The 16,054-nt window shown below is 42.9% G+C and overlaps 1 protein-coding gene across 2 annotated transcripts in view; it reads right to left on the bottom strand.

The window, feature by feature from the left end:
- Window positions 1-7,086: 7,086 nt before the first annotated feature.
- Window positions 7,087-16,054, bottom strand: part of HIP1R (huntingtin interacting protein 1 related) — a 58,770-nt gene continuing 49,802 nt past the window's right edge. For both annotated transcript variants that reach the window (XM_034791113.1, XM_034791114.1), the window contains exons 23-32: window positions 14,509-14,619; window positions 14,185-14,243; window positions 13,722-13,752; window positions 13,528-13,590; window positions 12,761-12,861; window positions 11,895-12,000; window positions 10,834-10,957; window positions 9,779-9,840; window positions 9,032-9,235; window positions 7,087-8,032 (exon numbers count right to left, since the gene is read on the bottom strand). In XM_034791113.1, coding sequence (XP_034647004.1) covers window positions 7,985-8,032; window positions 9,032-9,235; window positions 9,779-9,840; window positions 10,834-10,957; window positions 11,895-12,000; window positions 12,761-12,861; window positions 13,528-13,590; window positions 13,722-13,752; window positions 14,185-14,243; window positions 14,509-14,619 — 909 coding nt within the window. In that variant the 3' untranslated portion in view covers window positions 7,087-7,984. The remainder of the gene's footprint in view (window positions 8,033-9,031; window positions 9,236-9,778; window positions 9,841-10,833; window positions 10,958-11,894; window positions 12,001-12,760; window positions 12,862-13,527; window positions 13,591-13,721; window positions 13,753-14,184; window positions 14,244-14,508; window positions 14,620-16,054) is intronic.

Below are 16,054 nucleotides of genomic sequence, written 5' to 3'. Positions count from 1 at the left end.
GGGGACACACTTCCCCCTGTGCTGCAGGAAACTGGCAGTGTTGAAAGCTGGGAATATAAAAGACTTCCTTTCTGTGCCTTTAAATGATGTGGCCTGTGCGGGAAGACAGAATCAAGAAGTTGCAGTTGCTGAGCATTGGTTTTCTAGGAAGTTGGGACAATGGCTGCAGTTTGAAGACTGTTAATATGTAACTTCCAAACAAGTCTGTTAAAAGCATTTACTCTGAGATCCAAATAGGCCATCCTGGAAGTTGTCAAATGTTTGGTAAGCTGAGAGTGATATTTATTCTGCATGGACAAATGTTTCTTATGTAGATTATTGTCCAAATGGTGGTAACCTTTAGTGGTGAAAAATGCCTTATGTTAACTCCAGGAGGGGGGGGGGGGTGGCGGGGGAGACACATTTGTTGCCTAACTCAGGCTGGTCTTTAAATATAAAACAAAGGTGTAATACCATTAAAACTGAGATCAGCATGTCATTGGCATATTGCAACCCTGCGGATATTATAGAGCGTGTTTCGAGTTAGCAGTTGTGATCTATCATGAATGTTCACGGTGGTGGTAAGTTTGTGTGCACACACTGTTCAGCTCTCTCTATCCTTTGTCACCAGAAATTATTATAGATTCACCGCTTTTGGTACTAGATGATCAATTCTTTTGGCCTAAAGAAAACTCCTAGTATCAACTTCAAATTCAAAACACCCTCCATCCCCTCACCCTAGTTTATCCCACCCCAATCTTGGTTTTCTCCCACGCTTGCTGTGGAGGTGCTGACTGTGTGTTTGCTTAATTTCTCTAAGTATGTGGGTTAGATTAGAATATATTTTTTCATGACTTTGGAGTCTCGGATTTCATTGTGATGATTCAAGGAGCTGCCGTGAAAATGAGCTAGGCCACAAGAGGTGGTGGTTGTGTACAGGGAGTTTAAGGGGGTTGAATGGTAAATATGTCCCTAATCAGATTCTTAAAAGCATAGTAAAGTAAACCAGGTAGATTGTACACTTAGCAAGTGCCAATTTATTTTGAGCTAAGAAAAATTCTCAGTGATGGAGGGGTTAAGAAGTGTGGTCTGAATTTTATACTGAATACTATCTACCTACCTTTGTGGGGGGAGTGGTATTGCCCAACTATTTCTAGTAAGAAATAGTCCAAGTAAAATACAAGTAAAAATTTCTATTAAGAAATAATCCAAAATATTTTTACTTGTTACATTTTCCTCTTTTTAAAGTAATTTGTATAATGATGACAGGACCATTCAGGGATACTTTGTCTAAAAAAGCAAACCTGTACTGTGCAAATTAAATACAAATTAAACTGATGCAATTTGCTGTCTGAAAACAATGCATTATCACATATGTATGTGGCAGATGTGCCTTAAAAATCACTCTTTGCAATTGGACTAGTAAGACTATGAACATACCTTTCAAATCAATGGCCATTGCTTAACTCCTTTGATTAAGGGCTCTAAAAGGCATCCTTTTTTATAAAAGATTTTTCAGCTAGTACTCTAGAAGATTAAAGGGTGGTATCTGCTATTTGTATGCTTAATTGTCCTCAATGGATGATGGATTTGATTTTTTTTTTTTTTTTAAATACACTGTCAAGGAAACTTGTATTAAGTCAGTTGTAGCAATCTTGTAACTGAACTCTAGCTGCTTATGGCAAATGTTCTTTCATAAAGTGTGTGTGTGTGTTCAAACTGGTTTGTGGTTACTAATATGCTTGACTGTTGGCAGTGTTTGAGGGTGGAGGAAGAAGAGAGCTTTGGAAGGTTGAATCCTGCTTTCTGAAACCCAGTTGACACTATACTAATCTGTCTGGGTGGGATGAGAGATGCAGGTGATATTTCAGGCCTATCCCCATGTGATAGTGTCTCTCAACTATTTTTGTTAAAAACCGAGTAGTTTCTGTTGTAGATAGGATGTTTAGAACTATACTAATCTGTACTCTTTATAATGAGAGGTTAAAATACCATTGGCAAGTAGGATCCTATATGAAGGGATGGCTCAATTCTCTTGCCAAAATGTTCTTTAATATACAGTGTGGTGTGATTTTTGCTACAAATGGCAAATACGTCCTAAAAATAATCTACGTTAAGGAAATGTCTTTATAACATAGAGTGGGCACTGAGCTTAAATTGAGAGGTGTAACTTGATTTTAGACTGTAGGTAGCATTTAAAATGTGTTTTTGGATGGTTTTTACTTCTGCTGACATTTGTATGAAACTTTGTAAATAGTGACCTTGTTCACTTTACCTGTGCTGTGTAGTTAGTGTTTTTTTTTTTTAAAAGATTATAAAAGTACTACAGCAATGAAGATGGACTTGCCATGTTTATCCATAGGGTTCTTTAAAAATCTCATTTGTATACACTATCGTAGTTCTTTGAACATTCAGCAAAATGAGCTGTGGATAGACAAATGGTGATGAGTTGTTGTGGTTATAGTTCTGCGTTAGCCAAAGTGTGTATTCCTTGGAGGTACTTCCATCATGGAACTCACTGTGTTAATTGGCTTTGCTCTTCCTGTGAATAAATCATTAGCACTGTTTGTACATATGTTGAAAGCAACTATGAAACTGACGAACTACCTTCCCCCTTTTGTGCATAGTGTGACAAGTCCACTATGTATTATTTCTCAGACCTTAAAGGATGAAGTTCAGGATGGAGTGAAACTGAAGAAAGCTAAGAGGTATTGGACTTACCTGACACAGTGCCGAGAACCCAATAAGTATAATTGACTAATCTGTCAACACCACTTAGCATATTAAAATAATAAACTGGTATGTAAATATCTCCCCCTCCACACGCACTTTAATGAAGAGGTTAGGAAGGATGTAAATCTTCCAGGCGGGGTGGAGGGTACTCAGTATAGCTTGATGCATTAGACATGTTACTTGCTTTGTCAAATGACGCACAAGATTAACACCAAAAACCCTATTTCAAAATCTGTATGCATTTCATACAGGGAAATCAGACTGGGGCAGCTGGAAATCGGAAGAGACTCTAAGCAGGTTGAAACTCTCACTACACTTACAGTGGTATTTGTTTCTAATGTAACATAATACTATAAAGGTTTTATTTGTGCTGTATAAGAATGGAATTGTTAGTGGTTAAGAGACCACTAGTTCATTTCAATAAATGATAAACTAAATTCTTTTGGTGTTTATTTTTCCTTTGGAGTTGGCGATCTGTAATTATTAATAGTTTCAAGATTACATTCAGTAAATGAATAGAATGGGCTCTGCTTTGGGCAAATTTCTCCTTTAATGACTTGACTATTTGTTGGGTGATGTGTTGTTTTTTTTTTTTTTTTTTTTTTTTTTTCCAGAAAAAAATAGGATTACAATTTAATCAGGTGAAAATATTAATAATTTAGATGATTAGAGGCAACAGTGCAATATCCTCTTACACATGAAGCAAAGTCTCTTCTATTATATTTAATTTTGTGATAGTTCTGCAGGAACCAAAAGCTGTTCTGAATACGTGTTCAGTCCTTCCTTGCCTCGCTTTCATCCCTGCTGTGTGACTTCAGGATACAGCTCAGTCCTGCAGAAGGGTTCTGGGAATGATTTGAATAAATAAAACCAGGGGCAGTCGCTCTCTGGCTGCTTTCCAGTGCTGAATCTTGCAGCAACAGGTAAGGAAAGGAAGCTATAACCATTCCTGTCTGAGGCATTGTCTACTATATGCAGGGTTGTTATAGCTGTGTCGGTCCCATTACCTCAACTAGACTTTTTTTGCCAAACATTTCTCATGGTAGCTACTACTACTGTTTTGGCTCTACAAGAGGTAGTGTAACCAAACTGCTGTCGCTGCAGCCCAGCACTGACATAAGGGCTAAAAGGTTTTCTGTTTAAGGTTTTTCTTAAATGGCTTGAACTTCAATCATTCTCTTCACTGATGCAAAAATGTAACTTGTAATTTATACAAGCCAGTCTGAAGGATGGCCCCTTACATTACAGATTTTGAGATGTGGATAGGATCTTCATTCCAGCATGTTTAATTGCTTTTCCTACGGTCCTTCCATGTTGCAGGCTACACGTGTGGATTTGACTGTGTGGTGGGAATAAGCATGGTGTTGGGAACTGAAGGCCTGGATGCTAATCCTGGCCCTGCTACTAAATTGCTTTGAAACCAGGTGGGTGATGTCAAATCTTTTATTGGACCAACTTCTGTGGGTGAGAGAGAGCAGCTTTTGAGCTTACACAGAGCTCTGATATCCTGGGACCGAAATGGCTACAACAGCACTGCATACAATTAATTCGTTCTAGCATTCAGCAAGCTGTTTCGCGGCTGCCATTGTTTTCCTTGCAAATGAGACAACACGGTTGAGGAATTTATTGTGCAGCATTTTGAATCTATAAAGACCTAGGTCCATTCTGCATAGTTATTAAATAGTGATGGCATGAACCTTTTTCCTAACTCAGAATAAGCCAAACTGTTCTAGACGGGGAAGAATAAGAAGGGATGAAATAAGGGGGTGGTGAAAACGTTTGGGGGTTAATAGAATGAGATGTCCCCTGCCATTAGGATTTATTTAGAGTTTTGTTGGGCCTTCAAGCACCCATGCTCGACTGTTACCAAAGCCAATGTTGAATAGTAGCAGAAATGCAGCTCTACTCTCCCCCTCTCCTAAAACACGGCTGCTGTACCGGCAGCCTATGCAAAGAGGAAGAGTACGAGCTGTATATGGCAAGGTGCGTGTATGCAGCAGGGTGTCTATTTGCTCAGACATGTTGGCATGCTTTAGAACAACGACAGTAACTTGGCAACACTGGGTCAGTTTTAGACCAAGTCTCCCAGGGTTTGTTTGTTTTTCCCTAAGAGTCTCATTAATTGCTGACTTTAGCAGCCATGAGATGGAAGGATATTGTCCATTGCTGTCCAAAGCCACAGGCTGCCATCTCCCTTTGAGCTCTTTATGTACAGTGCAGCCTCACTTTCACCTAAAGGTGCCCATCAGTTCCCCAACGTGAGGGGGTGACCCATAGCCAGTGCCCCTTATATCAACGGGGATGTTAGGGAACAGGCTGAGAGCCCTTCCATGTGAGATCTCCAGCAATAACTCTTCTCCCCTACAACTACCCTTCCCCTCTCCCTTAACCATATTCTCTCCCTTTCCTGAAAACCCTCTGCTGTGTCTCCCTAAGTATTTGCCCTTCAAAGATGCTCCTAAGCTCTCAGCCCCTGAGCCAGAAGCATAGAGGAGATGTGTCCAGCTAGGAAAGGCAAGGAAATGAGCTAGCTCAAGCAAGTATCACTGAGCTGCTCTGTCCTGGTGCTGCCTCACCTCCACCCAGACAAAAGTTTAGGGCAGGGCGAGGCAGAGACTGATATTGATCTGTGGGACCGGGATGTGCTGGTCTATTTTGAGGGATATGAATATTTACTAAACATTAGTGGCTGTTCAGGTGCATGTGATCAGGATGGTCTTTCTGTGCAAACCAAACAGAAGTCCCAACCAGCTGCAGTGTTTTAAGAAGGGCCAATTTCCATTTCCAATGCTAAAAATAATTGAACAGAGGGGGGAAAAGTGTGAACAAAAACTTGGTGTTTTTTTTTATGATGAAGGAAGTGTTCTTGAATACCAAAACTTAGCTGTTGTCTGCATTAACTTGACTCATTAGCAGAACCTGCCCCTTTGTTAAATTGTCTCCCCTTACCTGCCACAATTTATAATAAAGATATTAGACCCATGAACACATTTTATTGCTTGTTTGAGATTTACAAAAGAGTACAAAACCAAGCTTTCCTGCTACTAAAATATAACAAACAGATTTCAGTATAAAAACAGTTACAAGCCTTCAGTTCTCCTTTTGCTGTGAGAGTTCCATCATGTAGTCTTGTCTTCACACTGAAAAGTTGATAGCAAGCAACCTCTGCAGACTGCATGTCAGTACTACCTTTAGAAGTGATTTGTGGTGTGGTTGTCTACATGGAAATACCTTCAATTAACTGAGTGGGAGGGTGCAGTGACAGGCTAAGTTGTCACCTGGATTCACTTCAATTATCAGAAATCTTGGTTCTGAGTGGTCAGATTCCTTAATTGAAATCCTGAAGTGACAAAAATCACTCTCCCGGAAGTAAAACGTGGTTTCAGAAGACATATCAGCCAACATTTTCAATCGGGTGTATTGCTGCATAAATTAACCTTATGCATCCACATTTGAAATGCTGAGTACAGGGCTCTTTGCACAGTGAACAGGGCTTAAACTCCCATTGAGTATTTCCTGGAGCCCTGCGGGAGGTGCTGGGTCTCAGGGCGTCTGTGCCCAGGGTTTGAAAATATTTACAGGAGCTCTGCTCCAGCTGAATTTAAGCTCTGATCGTGAGACAGTTCATTCTAACATACAGTGGGGGAGTCTGTTATTTTTTTGACAAAAAATAGTCACGGTCCAGACTCCAGAGAAACATTTTTTCACACTGCAATAACCATAATAAGTAAAGATTTCAGGGTCTATTCAAAAGTGTCTGGTGGTCCAGATTCTGTTAGTGGTTTGCCTATGGACTCCCCCTGTAGTATACTATCAGCCCACTATACTGCCTGGGCCATGCTCTCAGCAGTGGAGGAGGCGAAGTACCAAATCACTGGGGTGTGTGTGTGGGGGGAGAAGGCCAGTGCATGGCTCTATGCTGCTGATCAAACAATGCATGAAGACAACCACACTTCCAGTTTAGAAGCCTGATGTGGCAATGTGCCAGTGACCTCTCCCCTACAGTAGAGAACAAACAGGATGGGAAGTGGGAGTTGAAGCCAGTTCCAGGCTCTCCCTAAGCATTATGTACTGAAGAGCAGTCACACATTCCTATATACCACACTTCCTAGTGACAGAGAGACTGGGTAGGGCTAAAACATTTCCATCTAGTTCTTGCAGTCTCAACCAGTGCAGCACTGGGCTAGGGCATGAGACCCAGGACCTGAAACTGACTTCACAAGAGATCTACAATGAGCTATAGTGAAAGTGACTATTGTCCATAAACAGCAAGAAAAGCAAAAAAATATATATTTAAATAAAATGTTCTCAAATCTAAATGTTACTAGTAACTCAGGGGAAGGAATTTTATAGTATTTAAACCACCACAGTCTCTTTAAATTAACATCTCCCCAAAATTTTTATTGCTGCAGACTTTCTACCAATAATTATTACATGGATATTGTACACCAAGATTGTTTAATTCTGATAATTATCTTAACTATAAACAGTGAAACTATTCCCCTGACCTTGATCCATTAATAAGAAAGAAGTTTGCACCCTTATTGCCATCATATATATTAACTAGTTCTCCCCTGGATGAGCCCTATTCCTTTAAAAACATTTAAACATTGACAGTTTACAACTAAATTATGCCTCTTCCTTTGAGTACTTACCCATGCAGAGACATCCGTTACCCTTTCTCAACCTGCCACATTGTTAAACCAAATGCTGCAAGAAAAGAGCAACTTCCTACTTTAAAAACGTTTCACATTTCCTTAAAGTTTGTGCACTACAGTAGTGAGATACACCTACATTTACTTAAGATTCCTACTGCTGATAAATAAAAAATCAATCACCTAGGAGAGCTGCTCCAATCGCTTTCTGTGGAACTGATGTGCCACGTGGCATTGTTAGCATTGCTTTAGTAAACGACAGTAACCCAGCTGTTCTAGTGATAGAAAGGAAGTATAAAGTCATGTTATTCTTCACACGTGGCAGTCAGGAGAACCAGCCGAACAACAGCAGCCTGCCAGCTTGAAGGCAATTCTTGGGTTAATCCAGTTAGTATCTGTTTAAAACACAGATAAAACAGCTTTGGAATGCCTACATCATGGTACGTGGAGCTCTTCCTGTGAGGGGTAACGTGGTGCCTGCACAGTCTAAGCCCAGCAGGATTAGGAGGGGCAGGAATCCTAGCCCCCTCCACCAAGATGAAGTACTGTGGCTGGAAGGCGAATGCAGCAGCCCACACCTCCTCTTCCTTGTGTGCTGAATCAACTTCTGTATCCCCCTAGAAATTTACAATGTGGGCCTGAAAAACACCGTCGTTTTGCTCCAGCTAAAAAGGCAATATGGAAAAAAACCATTAATCAATTCTGTTGGTAAAAGGCGGCATCATCACCAGTGCCCATGGCAACCACCCCAGCTGGGTCCTTTCACCAAAGCAGTAGTGAAAGAGCTGTCAATGTGCCCTCCTGCCCCATTCTCTGAACCGCACTAACATCATCACAAAGGGAACTCTCCAGCCTTTGTCTGGAACTTGACTGTAGGTTGTTTGGGCCAGCGACCTACCTAATTCCATCTCTAAGGGTACGTCTTCACTTACCGGAGGGTCTGGCGGCAGGCAATCGATGTTCTGGGATCGATTTATTGCGTCTGGTTAAGACGCGATAAATCGATCCCGGATCGATCCCGGAAGTGCTCGCCGTCGACGCTGGTACTCCAGCTCGCCGAGAGGAGTCCGCGGCATCCACGGGGAAGCCTTCCTGCCGCGTCTGGACCCGCGGTAAGTTCGGACTAAGGTACTTCGAATTCAGCTACATTATTAACGTAGCTGAATTTGCGTACCATAGTCCGAAGTGGGGGCTTAGTGGGGACCAGGCCTAAGACCCACTTAACCCACGGGGTATAAATAATCATCATTCACTGGTCTCCCAGAGGGCAGGGGCACTGCTGCTCCATTTCCCCTCCCCCCCCTGCGTAAGAATTCCTGGCTGGGTGCAGGACTGTTACAGAGGCAAATTGAGACACACACACCCCAGCCTTCATTTGTATGAATCCCACCAGTTTATGGATTGGAGTGCACTGGGGACTATTCATGTTGAAAACACCGAGTGCATGCAGCAGACCCGGTGTTGGACTGGGCTGAGCTCTGGGAACTGCGATTCCCATGTTCTAATTCCAGCTCTGCCACTGACTCGCTGTGTAGCCCCAAGCCCGTTGCTTCATTTCGCTCTGCCTCAGTTTCCCCCTACATCAAACAAGGATAAATAAGACATAGGAACCACCAGAGGTGTTCAGTTAGCAGTGCGGAAGGGGAATGGATCAGAGAGAATACCTCACAGTCCTGTTTTAGGGGGAAGGCAGGTTTCTGAGCCAGTGGTGGCTTCTTCAAGATGCTCCGCTTTGGAGCCACACCTGGTTTCCCATCCCCCTCATCTGGGTCTTCATACACTCCAGCCAAAGCGTAATGCTTCTTCCTCAGCTCGCCAAGATGAATTCGCTCATTCTCCAGCTTCTTCTCTAGTTCCAGCACCTTCACCTGCATAACAAGAAGCCCTTTACTCTCTAACCCCAAGCTGCTGGGTGCACACCACTATAATCCCGCTAGTCATAGGCAGCAGCAGTCAGAGAAGGGGACCATTCTCCCATCACATTATGGTTTATGAAGCGCTTGATCATGGCTATGTTCTTTAAGGGGCCTAAAGCTCTTAACGGTATCACAGGGGGTAGAACATGGCAGCCATTCTGCACCAGGAACACCATACAACGAGGTTAGCTTTAGAGTGAGCTTTAGGAGGGGATGTGACGAAGACATTTCTGCTGTTGAACCACAAGCTGAATTTTAGGCAGCTGCAGTGTCCCATCCTAATACATTCTGCTATATACTCCTATTCTAGGAGACTGAACTCTTTGGCAACAAGGTCAGTTATGTCCCATTTTATTGCTGAAGACTTGTCTGCTTAAATCCATACCAGAGATTCTCAGAGACTAGTTCTGAGAGGATGGCTGGGAGCACTCCGTTTGCTAGATCAGTAAAACAAACCTAGCCCTGTTTGCCTAGTCTCAGCAAGGGGTGCCATACCTGCGTCTCCATTTCTTCCTTCTTCAGTTTGATTAGCGACATGCCAGAGAAGTCCATAGTATCTTGTGGGGGGAGAGGGAGAGAGAGAGGGGGTTTATCCTGTAGCTTACAAGGATCATGTCCCAACAACGATACAGAACAGAGACAGCTGGACACACACACTCAGTCCAAATAGGTGGGGAAAGTGCTAGTGTAACCCACTGGTGAGTGTGTTACTAACCCTCTCTCTGTGCCCAATCCACAGCTGAAGCACGTATGTCTCAACCCCAGGTGCAGAGCCATGATGACTCTAGCTAGATCGACCTCTAGCCGCTCACACTTCTAGCTTTGGAGTTCCCTTGTTCGATCCCTGGTGTGTCAGCCAGGATGGATGTTGTCACACTAGTTCCCTGGAAACTTTATAAACAGGGACCCAAATATTTATGGGAAAAGACTGAAAAGTTAGATCCTGTAACAGCTACTTTTCTCTTAGTCCCTGTGGAAGGTATTAGAAATCACTTCCTAGATTGTGTCTCCATTATGGAATATTTCACATTAAATGAATGCTAAACTATTACAAAACTTTTAAAAATAAGTTCAATCACTGAAAAGTTTTAAGGAACAATTGCAGCTGGTAGTTGGCGTGCGACTGCAGGAGAACGATACTCATCTCCTCCTGGCTGCATTGCAATTTGGGCCTGTAATTCACAGTCAGTAGTTCAGGCCTGCCTGAATGTTTGGTGCCTAGACAAAGTCCTTAAGATGGCCGGTGGAGTCTGTTGTAAGAGCAGCGGTGTCGATGATGGTAAAAATGACTGAATGTGCTTCCCAGAGCCCAAATAGAAGCATAGGTCTCTGCAGGCCAAGAGCCCCAAACCCCAGAATGTGGGAATCCCATAGCACTTAAACACTGATCCACCATTATATTCTCCTCCCACCAGCCCTGTACGGGCGCTTAGCAGGAAGTGTATAAATTATCTGCTCATTTGAAATGCACACGAGCTGACACTTGGAGTCAGTGTGAGAGTCGTGTATATTTCTGCACTGAAACCCCCAAGGCTCTGTTTACACCTCACCTTTGTCCTCAATCTGCTCTTGTCCGGACTTAGTGGAAGCCACAACATTGGCCGCCATTTCATTGACGTTGCGTGAGCACTCCTGGAGCTTGCCCAGGTTCCTGCTGCTCTTATCGGCTTTCACCTGCAAAGATCAACCAGGTGTTTTCAGAGTCACTTAGCTACAAGGAAACTGCAAAGAGAGGCCAGTCTTTTGTACATATGCAAACACGCTTCCAAATGTGTGCGTGAATGGAAACCTGAACCCTTTAGAGTCTACTCAGAGCCAAATGAGACACAGCTAAGCTGCGGAAATGGAAAAGGGGCAAGACATCATTTGCTTTTGTTTGAAAGAATCTGGTTATTTGCTGCATCAAGCAGGCTAGGCCCAACCTCTAGGTTTTGTTTTTAAAAGGTTATTTAGTTTTTTAATTTAAACATTACTGCAGCAGCATGCTGCTAGTCCATAAGAACCTGAAGACGAAATGGACTAGAAGCAAATGTGAAATTGACTAGTTTATTTTCATTGTCCGATGTGACCAAAATAAGTGAACTAACAAAGCATCAGTGATGAAAAATAAAATAAGCTTTTAACATACTTTTAGTTTTAATCAACTAACGTTGCAACACAGATAAAAGAACCCAATATCTATCTACCTATCAATCATTTTTAACCTTTAAAAACCTCTTTTGTCCATATACATTGGAAAGGTGTCAGAAAATGGAATATATACAATCTCCAACACAGATGTCTACAGTTATTTATTCTGGGGTTTTGTGTTGGTATCAGAATTCTTGCTACAGAGTCAGCTCAAAAGGAGAGGCAAGAAGGTTTTGTATCCTCTTTTCAGAGGCCAGCCCTTCTGGAGATGAAGGATTCAATATCTCACTTTAAAAAAAAACATAATTAAATTGAAAAGTAATAATTCCTCTCCAAGAGAGTTTTGCTTAGCCTGCTCTGATTCTGAAGGGGACGCAGACCCCCACACGTTGATGCCTACATGTGTCCCCACCAGAACAACAGAGGAGACACTTGTCACAGCTTACACCTCTTCCTTATGCATTTCTGTTCAAAAGTTTACCTTGGATGCAGCCACCAACTGGGCTGTGCTGGCTGCAATCTCATGGGAGCAGACAATCAGTTCTTCATATTTGCCCGTATGCAGGACCACTCTGTCTGCAGATTCTCTAAAATACAGATCAACAGTGAAGTCTGATTAGAGAAGCCTGACATAAGGGAAGTGCAAAACTATTTATCCTTCAAACTCTGCATGTGGCTTTAAGTAATTGCTTGCAAAGCTTTTCTTTGAAAGGGTTCGTGTATAGAGGAAACGTGCTAAAACCCCCGAATCTAGCAGTACTTGAAGGGTGTAAAAACCAAGGAGGAAAGGGATGATTAGAGTGGTCCTGGATTCAGGCTATCAGAAAACAAAGCTTCCTTGCTGTGAAATGTATCAGGCTGTGGACTATTCTCCCACAGACCCAGTCCTACCATTCACACCGGTGGAATGGAGGTCAGACTCCTGGCAGGACTGAGCCCTACATTACTACTACTATTTCGATTGTGGTAACACCCAAAACATATTCAATATTTGCTAGGAAGCAAAAATCCTTCTCCTGGGACAAACCTTAGAATCTATCGTCTGTATTATTAGGGGTCGATGATCAGGGGAAGGCGGGACAGCAGCCAAGGAGACAACACTACCTGTTCAATTGATTGAGGGGCTTGGGTCTAGAGAACTGGGATCCTACCGCATACAGTCTATTTGGTCAGCTCTAAATTCAGTTGCTAGGAAACCGGAGCGCACATTGGTTACAGGTTACAGCATAGACAGGGGTTCTGTACACCCATAGTGCAGCACATACTGAGGGTAACCTCCTGTGCAGTGCATGAGAAACATTTCCAATCTGTGACTATTTAAAACCGACAGGCACTGCAGATACCTACACGAGCTGCGTGGCTCCCCATCCCACAGCTTTGGAGGCAGAGATCAAGCCTTCTGTCCAACGGGAGTTCTTAGCATAAAATTCTTGTGTCGTTGCTGCCCCCTGTTGTCACGAAAATGTTAGGTCGCATTTACTAGGACTCACTTTGCATCAGTTTCTAAATAAGCAATCAACATATCAAAATAGATGTCACATTTTCAAATTGTTCTTAAAAGTTTCAGCTCCCTTGAATACACCATACACAGCATGTCCCAGGGCACCGTGGTCAAACAAACGTATGCGACCAAAAACATAGAACGTGCAGGTGAAATTTTCCCAAAACTGTGAGGCTCCTAAATCCATATCCAGGCACCGACCCAAAAGTGGCCCAATTTGCAGAAGTGCTGTGCCCGAAGTCAGGTGGAGCTGCAGGCTCTCCACATCTCTGACAAATCAGGTCACATTCACTTAAATACCTAAATCTATAATTCTAGGCCCCCCAGAGATTGACAATTTTGACTTCTGTTTAAAATAGACTGGATTGAGTCATCACCATCTTCTGTACATTGACCAGGCTTGTTAAGATGAGAGCAAACATCTCCTAAAAGCATAGGTTACAGATGCCTTTTTCAATAAACATCCCACGTTTCATCGTGTACGGTCTGCTTTAGAAACTGTGACGTTAGGTTCATGTTTGCGCAAGTCGAGCAATTTTTGAAAAAAATTCCTCCCGTATTTCATGTCAGCCCACAAAGAGGAGTGGCTGTATGGTCCCAAAGTGAGCCTTACCCTTCCACTTTCCACAATCTCCTTCTGTAGGTTGGTGGATGTCATTACGAGAAGCCTAATTGCCTGAAACAAATCAAAGCAGACTCCATTGTTTCACAAGGATTTGATAAAGAGCGATTGCTCAGCCAAGCATTTGAAGTTACACCACATATTTCCAGGAATTTTAATGTAGGTTTAATATCAGAAGTACCAACCTTCATCAGATCAGTGCAGGAGTTCAAAATTCTGTTGGAAACAAGGAGAAAATATTTAGCAAGTTTGATCGAGGGAACATCTTCTGTGTGATTACAATAAAATGGAAATGAAACCAGACCAAGGGGAACCCGGTTTGAGGGACCCCAGAAAACAGCTTCAAAACAGATGCAGCAAGGTACAGTACGTGGAGTTTTGCAGTAAAATACATTTTAGCCCAGCATGTTATATTGGGGACATGCTTTTTCCCCACTCTGCAGGAGATAACATTTTGCTTGAACATAAGAAATTCAACAGTGCTGGTGGTGGTGATGGTACAAGGCACACGAAAGGCAGGTTTGTCAACAGAGACACCACTACACAGACGGCTTCATTTAAAGAGATCTGTGTCCTCATTAATAGCTCTTCCCCTCAAAAAGAGAAGCTCCAGATTCCACTCTCCCTTAGCTGATACTTTTTACTCACCTCTCGTTCACTTCCAGTTTAACGCCAGAGCTTTTATTTCGGGCCTGATTCATCATCTCCTGTTGAGAAGACAGGAAGAGGTGGTTAAAAACTGCCACCGGATTGGCTGTGGTAGGAAAAATAAAGGAAGAGGGGTTCCCTTCATGAGATCCTGTCAAATGAACTGACGTGGTCAGGTCTGAGAATTCTGGATCCCTGTCTGCCTCGGGGGCCTTGATTCAGAGTGTGACACACACACAGCTCTACTGGGACTCAGGCCAGAAGTCTCACACAGATTTCCGATTTTTTCTCTGCTAGACACAGAGTCCACAGTCTTCATCTCACCTCTATCCTTCTGACAGCATCTTCAATAGCTGCTGAGGTGGAGGACATTTCCTTATCAACCATATCACCCAGCTCTTCTTGCTTGATGTCTAAGCTTTTAGGTCTCAGCTCCTGGCAAAGGGAAGAAAGCGACGAGCCAGCGTGAAATCAGGCGCCAGGATAAAAACTTTCCCAAAGCTTTCAAACAAACAACTAGCAAGAATCTCTCTTTGGCCTGGAAAGAGCAAAACCCCAAGAACAAACCTCTCCATAAAGATGAAGAGCTGGGAATGATCCAGGTGAACCAGAGTCCTGCAGTAAATATATCAGAGGAATCTCAGAGAGGTTCAAAGGGTCATAAAGGAAGTTTGATTTTCCATTTAAAGAAAACACTCCAAAGCCAGGGACAGACCTGCACCTCACAATGGTGCCATGCTCAGCAGGCAGGAGTGCTGCGGTAGCTTTCCAGAGCACGCGGAAGGCAGAAGAGCTCGTTGTGCTGTAAGTTAGTAGCATATTAATGTATAATGCTAGTGGTGATTTGGGGCAGGAGGGTGGATGTGGGTTTGCACATTTTTCACGGTTTCAGGGAGCCACTTACTGGGCTAAAATAACTTGATCTGGTCTAAGGGTATTTCTACTGAAATGCTACCCACCATTGTATTATTTCAACCCCTATAAATAGCTCCTGGAATTAAAATAAAGCACACGGGGAATTAAAAAAAAAAATCAAATACAAACATTGAGATATTGGACTTTGATCAGGTTCCTGCAGAACCCAAATGCACAGGAGAGAGAGATTCAAATTAGAACTTAGGTCAGGATTGTCTCCCTATCTGCGCTTGTACAGCCCCCAGCACAATGGAGCCTGCTCCTACATAAGGAGGGTGGGTGCTACAAAAACACAAATAGAATTAATGTGTCAAGGCTCCAGGCTCTCACCAACATTACGTTCAGTTGGGGGTTGTTTTTTTAATCTAAAAAGAAAAAAATAGTCATTTGTTCCACATTAATATCTAGACAAGATCATAAAGAATGAGACATGAAACCAATTCCAAAAGAAAGTTTCCTTTTTCCAGCCGGGGCTTGGAATGCCGGACAGTAATTCAATACACACTTAGCTTTTCAAGTGTAACCAAATACAAACACAGAACTCCTGCCCCCTGACTGCAACAAAAAGAAATTAGAGGGGGTTTAAACACAGAGCAAGAGGAAAGAGGTGATGGACGAAGGGAGCTGGAATACATCACAGCTCTGGATTTCTGGTATAGAGTAGTGAGGAGGGAGGGGCAGCCATGGATGGGGGAGAAGGGAGTCCCTCATGCTAGCGCTCACCACAGTGAATGCATAATTGCCTGCCAGTCTAAGACACAATGGTGGAGTCCTTTGGGGGCTGGCTGGTGGTACCAAGAGCAAATGCCCATCAGGATGAGACTTGAGGAGGGAGATGTTCTGGGACCTGGAATAGTCATTTCTGAAGAAGGTAAAAATGCCATGTCTAAAACCCAAGCCAGTCCCCAGCCTCGGGTATAACAAGCTGGGAGGATCCGACAGACTTTCCAGCAAG

This window comes from Trachemys scripta, chromosome 15 (assembly GCF_013100865.1).
Source record: "Trachemys scripta elegans isolate TJP31775 chromosome 15, CAS_Tse_1.0, whole genome shotgun sequence".
Lineage (NCBI taxonomy): Eukaryota > Metazoa > Chordata > Testudines > Emydidae > Trachemys > Trachemys scripta.
Note: the sequence above shows the minus strand (reverse complement) of the source record. Positions and strands in the feature narration are given on the sequence as shown.